Source organism: Triturus cristatus, chromosome 4_1 (assembly GCF_964204655.1).
Source record: "Triturus cristatus chromosome 4_1, aTriCri1.1, whole genome shotgun sequence".
NCBI classification, from domain to species: Eukaryota; Metazoa; Chordata; class Amphibia; order Caudata; family Salamandridae; genus Triturus; species Triturus cristatus.
The window spans coordinates 161100138-161109322 of record NC_140585.1 but is presented as its reverse complement, the minus strand read 5'-3'; the positions used below and the strand labels follow the sequence as shown (position 1 = coordinate 161109322).

General features: G+C 40.1%; 1 protein-coding gene across 1 annotated transcript; it reads left to right on the top strand.

The window, feature by feature from the left end:
• The first annotated feature begins 1845 nt into the window (after positions 1–1845).
• LOC146853778 (olfactory receptor 5J3-like) lies at positions 1846–2790 on the top strand. Its single transcript, XM_085650893.1, has one exon. The coding sequence runs from the start codon at positions 1846–1848 to the stop codon at positions 2788–2790; it is 945 nt and encodes a 314-aa protein (XP_085507019.1).
• Positions 2791–9185: the final 6395 nt, after the last annotated feature.

Here is a 9185-nt window from a genome sequence, read left to right as displayed (position 1 = left end):
GAGTAAATGAAGTAAATAACAGGAATGACAATGAGTGAATGCTAGGGAGGCCACTGTCATGTCAGCACAGGAGGCTATTATCGACCCCCAGTGCCGCTGCTCACTGACTCATGCACTCGTCCTCCTATTCATCCAGTTACATGTCCATTAGTCTGTCAACATTCAACCACATTGACAACTCAAATAACTCCTGAAATTGAAAAGCTCACTCACGCGTCCAACCCCACATAAACACAAACTCACCCATACATTACAAAACACATTTATTAATTAAAAAGCCGCCCGTGGGCTCCAACACCATTGGAAGGGGCACATGTGAGGTTTGTGTCCACTCATTGGGGCGTCTCACGAGCAATAAATATCTTTCAGGTTTTACAGAATTTCAACATTTTCCCCTCAATTCCGCAGAACCTGTCTGCAATACAAGATGGCCCGACAGTCATCAACAAAAATTCAGTTTTAATGAGGCTTTGAATCTACAGTGGCACAGTGAGAAAAGGTGGCCATAGGCACAGAGAAACTATCAGTGGCAGAGACTTAATGCAGCTTTCCACCGGTCAGGTTGTTATTGATTCTCAGTGAGGCCCAGGCATGAGTCCATAGATGATAGGACGGCCACAGACAGCACCCCACTGATGAGCGCCAGCAGGACCAATTTCGACTTGGATTTGCTGGAGTTTTCCTCCTGTTCAGGCTGAACAGTTCCTACTGAGGCAGGTCAGGGATGATTTGCATGCAGTTGGTCCCTGTCTGCAGTGAAGCAGAGAGCAAAGAAATATGGGTTGGACTGTTGCACAAAGTCGTTACCATTGTCTGTGATTAGTTCAAACATTTAAACCATCACTTTTATGTCAGCCCAAATCACCACTAAAACGTATAATGGGTTTAATTGATAACCAGGAAAAATAAATCAGGAACCGAGGGGCAGATTTACAAGTCCATTGCGACACATTTGCACCGCCGTTGCGTCACTTCTGTGACGCAGCGGCTGCGTATACAAGGCGCCACGTTGCGACTTATTTACAACGTGACACATCTAGGCAGATGCATCACGTTGTAAAGCACTGCGCCACATGAAACCTGCGTCAGGGTTCATGTGGACGTTCCGTCGCAGGGTGGGCGTTCCGTCGCAGGGAAGCCTCGTAAAACTGACTCCGTAAAATCTACAAGAATTCATGGAGTCAGTTTTATGACGCCGCTGCGTCAAACCCTTATGCCTGCTTGTAGCAGGCATAAGGAGTGACGCACCACGTTAAGTATGGGCGGCCCCTGTGCATTGCTGGAGTTGCGTCAGACTTGCGACACTACTTCAGCAATGCGCCGCCTTTACGCCACAAGATGCAACACGCATCTGCCTATCCTTGCGCCACGGTGCGCCGCATTGTAAATGTGACGTGTCCGTAGTGGTGCAAGGGGAGAATTGCGTGCTGCATCTATTCTGGCGCATCCCTGCTAATTTGCAGAGATGCGCCAGACCTTGCAAATATGCCCCAGAACTTCTTCAAGTTTATATTATATACCAGTGGACGAGGCTGGGACGGGGGTGGGGGCCAGGATTCCGAGCACACTTTCAATAAGTGGGATGAAAAAATACTTTACCTACAGTTTACAAGTAAGAGACGTAGCGAACGGTTGACTTAAATATATGTTGGCCAGTTTCTCAATCACAATTTTATTACCGAAGCTTTCACTTATCTGTGAATAAATAAAAGCCATGGTTCTGTAGGACATTTACTTGCAGAGTGTGTGCTTAAGTTGTGTTTCAAACACATCCATGCATACATTTTGATTTATGTCTGTTGCTTTCTTTTTCTCACCCTCAGAAAAATCGAATCATCTGGTGCCATGAAACCAGGAAACCAAAGCTCTGTGACTGAGTTCATCCTGTTGGGACTCACAAATGACCCACACCTTGGAGTATTCCTCTTCCTGCTGTTGCTATCTGTCTACACCTTAACTCTGGTGGGCAATAGCACCATCCTGCTCCTGGTGTGCTGCAGCGCCCAGCTTCACAAGCCCATGTACTTCTTCCTAACACAGCTGTCCTTCTTGGACATTACTCTTTCTTCAGCTGTCTCCCCTAAGACCCTTGTTGACCTCCTATCTCAAAAGCGGACTATTTCATTCCATGGTTGCATAACTCAAATTTACTTCTTTGGTGCCTGTGCCAGCACCGAGTCCTTCATCTTGACTGTCATGGCTTTCGACCGGTATGTGGCAATTTGTAATCCACTGCTGTACTCACTCACTATGACCAAATGTCTTTGTGTTCGCCTAGTGGCTGGGTCATACCTCGGTGGCTTTCTCCACTCTTTATTTCATGCAGTTTGCTTACTGTGGCTATCTTTTTGTGGTCCTGATATCATTGATCACTTTGCCTGTGACTACCCTGTGCTCCTTAAGCTGTCCTGCACTGACATCTCCATCAATGAGTTGCTGCTCTTTGTAGTAGCTGCCTCTTTTGTGATGATAGCTCCTCTGCTTGTAATCTTTGTTTCCTACTTTAAGATTGTCACAGCCATCCTCAGGATCCGCACCGCAGGAGGAAAACGCCGGGCCGCGTTCACCTGCATCTCCCATTTTACCTGTGTCTTTCTGTTCTATGGTACCACTTTCTGCATGGAGATAGTGCCCAATTCAAGCTCCTCAGCACATCAGTACAGAATGTTATCTTTGACCCTCACTGGATTTATTCCTTCTTTAAACCCCCTAATCTATAGCCTGAGGAACAAAGAGTTGCAGCAAGTCCTGGGAAAATATTTGCACCAAACAACTCAATCTTATTCTTGATAGCTACTGTGCCCCTCATGAGTTGATTTCTCTGTACTGTTGTAACTTTCATGAGTTGACAAAATATATTGTTTTGTGTTGTCTAAAATATTCCTGTAGTCCCTAGTTTATAGTTCAAAACATTATTGTTTAGTTAATAAAAGCTGTAACAGTTACCTATGATCCGATAAGAAAACAGCAAAAATATTCAAAGTGTGACATCTAGATAGCCAATGTGCAATAATAGTAATTGATAAAAAACGATATAGTTGACTAAAATAAGATAAAAACAGCTAAAGTGTTCAAAGTGAGATACACTAAAAGCCAATGTGGAAATACAGTAGGTAATCAGTGCAATGCAAAGCTAAACGTAACCTAGCTATCACCAGAAACCAAGTTGTATGGTGGATCATTCCCTGGCATACTAGATATCTGCCAGTGCATATTAAGGTGCTGAACACCACTTGGCTGTCTGCCACAGAATCACCAGTTACTTCTTGTCCTGCCTAGCCTGGCCAGCATTTTTTGTTCCTAGGTTCTGCCCTTGGTTATGGCTGGGTGCTTCTGAGATGGCCTGAGAGAGCTGTTGTCTGAGTATTTTCACAAATATGGCGCATTTTGTGCAAGCGCCCAGAGAGCAATGATCGCAAGGCGGATAAAAGTTGCTTCCTGGCATGTACGCACCCCAAAAAGCCAGGGAGACCGGTTTTACCAATAGTTTCCTCTGGTGATCTAGGATCCAGCATGGGACAGCAGCATAGCAGAAGCAGCCATGATTTATATTTGTAATTACATAACCTGCAGTCCCGTTTTCCTCCCGGTCCCGCCCATGCTTGATGAAGTCTTTTACAGCGAGCAACAGCAAATGCATATTCAATATTTGTCTTCGCGTTTCCTCATTATAGATTACAAAAATAATTTGGACGGAGTGTCTATACTCAGCTGTGTTCTGATTTTAGAATTTATCATTCTGTGTCTATAGTGCCGTATGAACTATATTCTTAGATTGGGCTCTGTATTCGTTTTCATGTATCCCTATGCCTTGATTTTGAGGTGTGTCTATATTCTGTTGGTTCTGGCTTTGTAATAAATCAACAAAAACTGAATTCTGAAGCCCTAGTTCTTTAGTTCGACGGGAGGGGAAATGCATCATTGGTAATTTGTTTTTCCCCTCCACACTTAGCAGGCAATAAAGACCATTGGCCAGGTATTCCTAAGTAAATTTAGGATATGGAATCCAACCTCATCAATTGGTAGCAGAAATGGATGGCTGTCTTTAGAAGGGAGGGGAGATTTTAGAAAATCTAGAACAGAATTAGACCCACAGAACCCCAAAAGAGAGCCCATGATTGAGAGCAGATGATGACGGGCATTGACCGAGTTCGACGGAACATGATGGTGCGGCGGAGACAGCAGTAGCGTGAGTATGAACAGTGATGTGTGTGTTAGATTGCAGTGAATAGATTGTGTGATGTCTTGCAGAGTTGTTGGAATGATAGTCGAGTGAACATGAGTTTATTGGTTTACTGGTCCTAACACGTGCAGATCAGGATGTTTTTGGAAAGCGGACTCAAGAGAAGTCCAAGATCCCGGGATAGCTTTGTACTGTAATTGTTTGATCATTGATGTGGGTGTCGTGGAGCGCTATTGACAGCTCAATTGGGGTAGGCAACTTTGTGTGAGTGAATCTAATAGAGTCGCGTGTGAAAACCCTCAGGCCACGGGCGGACTACAGTGACTCGAGTGACTGATGCAGGCCGTGGGTCACGGAGTGTAAATGTTCTTGAGAGAATGTTTACTATCGATCTTGTCGACAACAGACAAGTACTTGGGTTTATGTAACTGTAAGTTACTGTGGCTGCCTGATAGGTAGTGACTTGGTTTAGTAGCTGTTGGATAATTAGTTACTTAGTTGTGTGATTGTGAGAGCGAATGTACGTGGTGAGATTGTGAAGGGGTGTGAACTGCTGCAGAGAGGGAACGGTGACGTCAGAGTTCGCCCTGCTGCGATAGGCCGGTTGGTGTAATGCTGCGCTTGTTTGGAGGGTTCATGGCAAAATTTGGAAAGGAAAAATTGTGTTTTGTAACAATTGAATTCAAGGTAAGATGTTTCAAGGTATTGTGAGAATTATGTAGTGAGGATTCAGGTGTAGTGACATCGGGTAGGGGAAGAAGCCCCGCCAGAGGATACCCCGGCACATTATATGGCAACAAACGTAGGACTGCATACAATAGTGTGGCTCCAAAATTGGTATAAGATTACAGAAAAGGAAGGAGAATTGGCTTTTTGGCATTATGGGTCATTTCGATTGGATGTGTTGTATCAATTAAGAAGGAGGATGTCTTCATTAACCCCTTCGCTGCCAGGCCTTTTCCCCCTCCTGTGCCAAGCCTTTTTTTGGCTATTTGGGGTAGTGCGCGATGAGGCCCCTGTAACTTTTTGACCACATAAGGTATCCATGTCAAATTTGCGTCCTTTTCTTCCAACATCATGGGGATTCTAAAGGTACTCAGGGTTTGTGGATTATCCAAGAGAGGTCACAGAAATGAGCCAAAATACAGCAAAAGTTTTTTTTTCGGAAAAATGGGAAAAACGGGCTGCAAATGAAAGCATCTGGGTTTTCCCTGCAAATGTTATCAAAAAAGGGTTTGTGGGGTTGAAATCACCATTTTCCCAGCTTTCCGTCGCAAGCTGGGGGATTTGGAAGATCGCAGCCGGAGAGATAACATCCGTTTTTTTGGCTTGCCAGAGAAAATTGAAGGTCAGAATACTGGAGCCTTCTTGTGTGAAATTATTCCAAAATTGGTTGGTATTCGGTTTGAACCCATGCTTGAAATTCAACGTGATCATCGTCTTGGCCGTCCGCATAAGGAACTAAATTCCCGCCCAAAACCCCTCATTGCTTGCTTTTTACGGCATGATCAGGTTCAACAACTACTGACTGCGGCACGTACACAGAATTCTTACAGTTATGAGGGTCATGAAATTCGTATTGCTGCTGATTTTTCCCGAGAAACTATTGAACGACGAAAAGCATTTTTATCCATGAGGCCTTTGCTGCGAAAAATGGACATCAAATACGGCTTGTTTGATCCAGCCCGTTTTCGTGTTACTAAGAATGGAGAATCAAGAGACTTCTACAATCCAGATGAGCTACAGCGCTTCTTGGATGACATGATGCTGCAAGATTTGGATATTCAACATACGTCTACGCCTCAGACTTCTCAAAGTTCTCAATCTACTCATCACCTTCCAGATGGTAGACGTCGTACCACAGGTGAAGCTCGTCAACGTGGTAGAGAGCTTGAGAGATTGAAACGCACCCAAAAAGATTAAAACTCAGCTTTGCAGACAGTATCTAACTTTACTCAAGATCATCACAGAGACAAATCTCGCTCTCCTTTAAAGTCCACCTCAGATGGAGAGTAGTCCTTGACAACATATCTCTTCTCTTGCTAATTACAAGATTTAGCTTAAATCTCTCAGGTTTATGCTATGCAGGGAGACAAGCATCCTCAACATTCCAGATGAGTATTTTCCGCACTCTTTTAGGTGCTATCTCCAATAGATATATTTGTATTTATTCTAATGATAAAGCTGTTTATAATCTCCTTTTCTACATACCTATTAATAATTTTAAGATGGAATATGGTTCTTAGTAGCGTATTTTCTTTTTTTTATAATTAATAACTGTTCTAGTTCATGACACCCATGTTCATATTTCACAGAAATATCCTAGCTTTATATTCAGCAGATGGACATTATCTACACTATTTCTCTCTCTATTCCCTTATTATTGTTGCCAATGTTAACCATAAGATGTTTATCTTTTTCTTCTATATACTTTAACGTTTGAATTTGTATATTTTAATAATTATTATATACATATATTATTTGTTCCGCTTGGGATGAATGTTTATTACATTGGCCATTTTATTATTTATTAATGCTGGTATTTATTGGATAATACTCTCTTTACTGTTTCTTTTCTCATATTTATTCAATTTCTAGTCTGTCATTTTATTTTTAATTGTATTTATTTTACTGGTAATCCTTTTTACAACTATGCCTGCTAAATGATATGTATAGTTATGAATACAATCTATTATTTTTTTGATCCTTTATGATATATCTAGAATGAAATATTCTTGTTTATATTATTGACACATATGTCCCTTTAGAATATTCTCTAGATCTCTTTATTCTATTTCCCAGACCTGCCCAGGTACATGCTTTATAATGCTTGGTACTTCCCTTCACAGATCACCATCAAGTATAATTGGGCTCTATAGATACTATTATTTTCAATAATAATCGATCCTGGTTTCTGCTTAGTACTCCTGGTGGGGGCCTTGCCTGGAGCGGTGTCCTTGTGAACCTAGACCCGCGGGTAAAGTTTTTGATCCTGTAGTACTCTGTACGGATCACTGACATAATATCGAGTACAAAAATATAGACTTACAAAAATATCGATGCCAAAATATAGAATACCAAAATATCGAATTCCTATCTCCAAACAGGAAAGTACAAAAATATCGAATCCAAAATATCGTTGTAAATAATATAGTTAGTCAAAATATCGAATTTTTTTAATGTTTTAAAAGTAATGTTAAATTAGTGAAATAATACATATAATTAACTGAAACATACTTAAAAATACTTAAATAACAGTAACATTAATGAATAATTAAAGTAAGTAAAACAAAAATTAATACATATATATTAACGTAATATTAATTAAAAATATTCAATATTTTCTGCATAGGATAGCGGGCGGGTAAAATTTACTATTACCACTCCAGTAAGTGCAATAGTAGGAAAAGCGTTGGATAGCGGGAGGGTAAAAATTACTATTCCCACTCCAGAGAATGCAACAGTAGGGAAAGCGTTGGATAGCGGGAGGGTAAAAATTACTATTCCCACTCCACAGAGTGCAATATTAGGGAAAACATTGGATAGCGTAGGGGTAAAAATTACTGTTCCCACTCCAAAGAGTGCAACAGTAGGGAAAACGTTGGATAGCGTGAGGGTAAAAATTACTATTCCCACTCCAGTGAGTGCAACAGTAGGGAAAGCGTTGCATAGCGGGAGGGTAAAAATTACTATTCCCACTCCAGAGAGTGCAATAATAGGGAAAGCGTTGGATAGCGTAGGGGTAAATATTACTATTCCCACACCAAAGTGTGCAACAGTAGGGAAACCATTGGATAGAGTAGGGATAAAAATTACTAATCCCACTCCAGAGAGTACAACAGTAGGGAAAGCGTTGGATAGCGTAGGGATAAAAATTACTATTCCCACTCCTGAGAGTGCAACAGTAGGGAAAGCGTTGGATAGCGGGAGTTCAAAATTTACTATTCCCACTCCAGTGATTACAACAGTAGAGAACACGTCAAATGGCGTAAGGGTAAAAATTACTTTTCCCACTCCAAAGAGTGCAACAGTAGGGAAAGCGTTGGATAGCGTAGGGGTAAAAATTACTATTCCCACTCCAGAGAGTGCAACAGTAGGGAAAGCGTTGGATAGCGGGAGGGTCAAATTTACTATTCCCACTCCAGTAAGTGCAACAGTAGAGAAAACGTTGGATAGCGGTAGTGTAAAAATTACTATTCCCACTCCAGAGAATGCAACAGTAGGGAAAGCGTTGGATAGCGGGAGGGTAAAAATTACTATTCACACTCCAGGGAGTGCAATAATAGGGAAAGCATTGGATAGCGTAGGGGTAAAAATTACTATTCCCACTCAAGTAAGTGCAATAGTAGAGAAAATAATAAATGTATTTATTTTTTTAAATTAATTAATTATTAATACAAAAACAAGTATTACAATTAATTACCAATCACACAAGAATTGATTCTTTATAAATACAAATACATTTTTGTTTAATTAATTAACTATTAATAATTATTTAACAACCAATTGTTTTTCAATAACAAACATTAATAATTGCAAATAATACAATTAATAATTAATTTATAATATATTAATTAACGATATACACAAATTAATTAAATTATTATTTTTTTTCAATTATATTACTTCCCAACATATTCCCCTATAAACACAATACCCGCTACAAATATTAATTGACTACAATTAACATAATTATCAATTAAACTATTAATACAAATTAATTACCAATTAATACTAATTATTTACCAATTAATAATTAATCAACAACCAATTAATTTGCAATACCAATTAATAATTAACTAATAACAATTAAATTACTTCCCACCCTATTCCCCTATAAACCCACAACCCGCTACAGAAGTAAAACGCAAAATTAAATTAAAGATATATTAATTAACAATATACACAAATAAATTAAATAATTATTTATTTACAATTATATTACTTCCCACCATAATCCCCTATAAACACACTGCCCACTACAAATATTAAATGAATACAA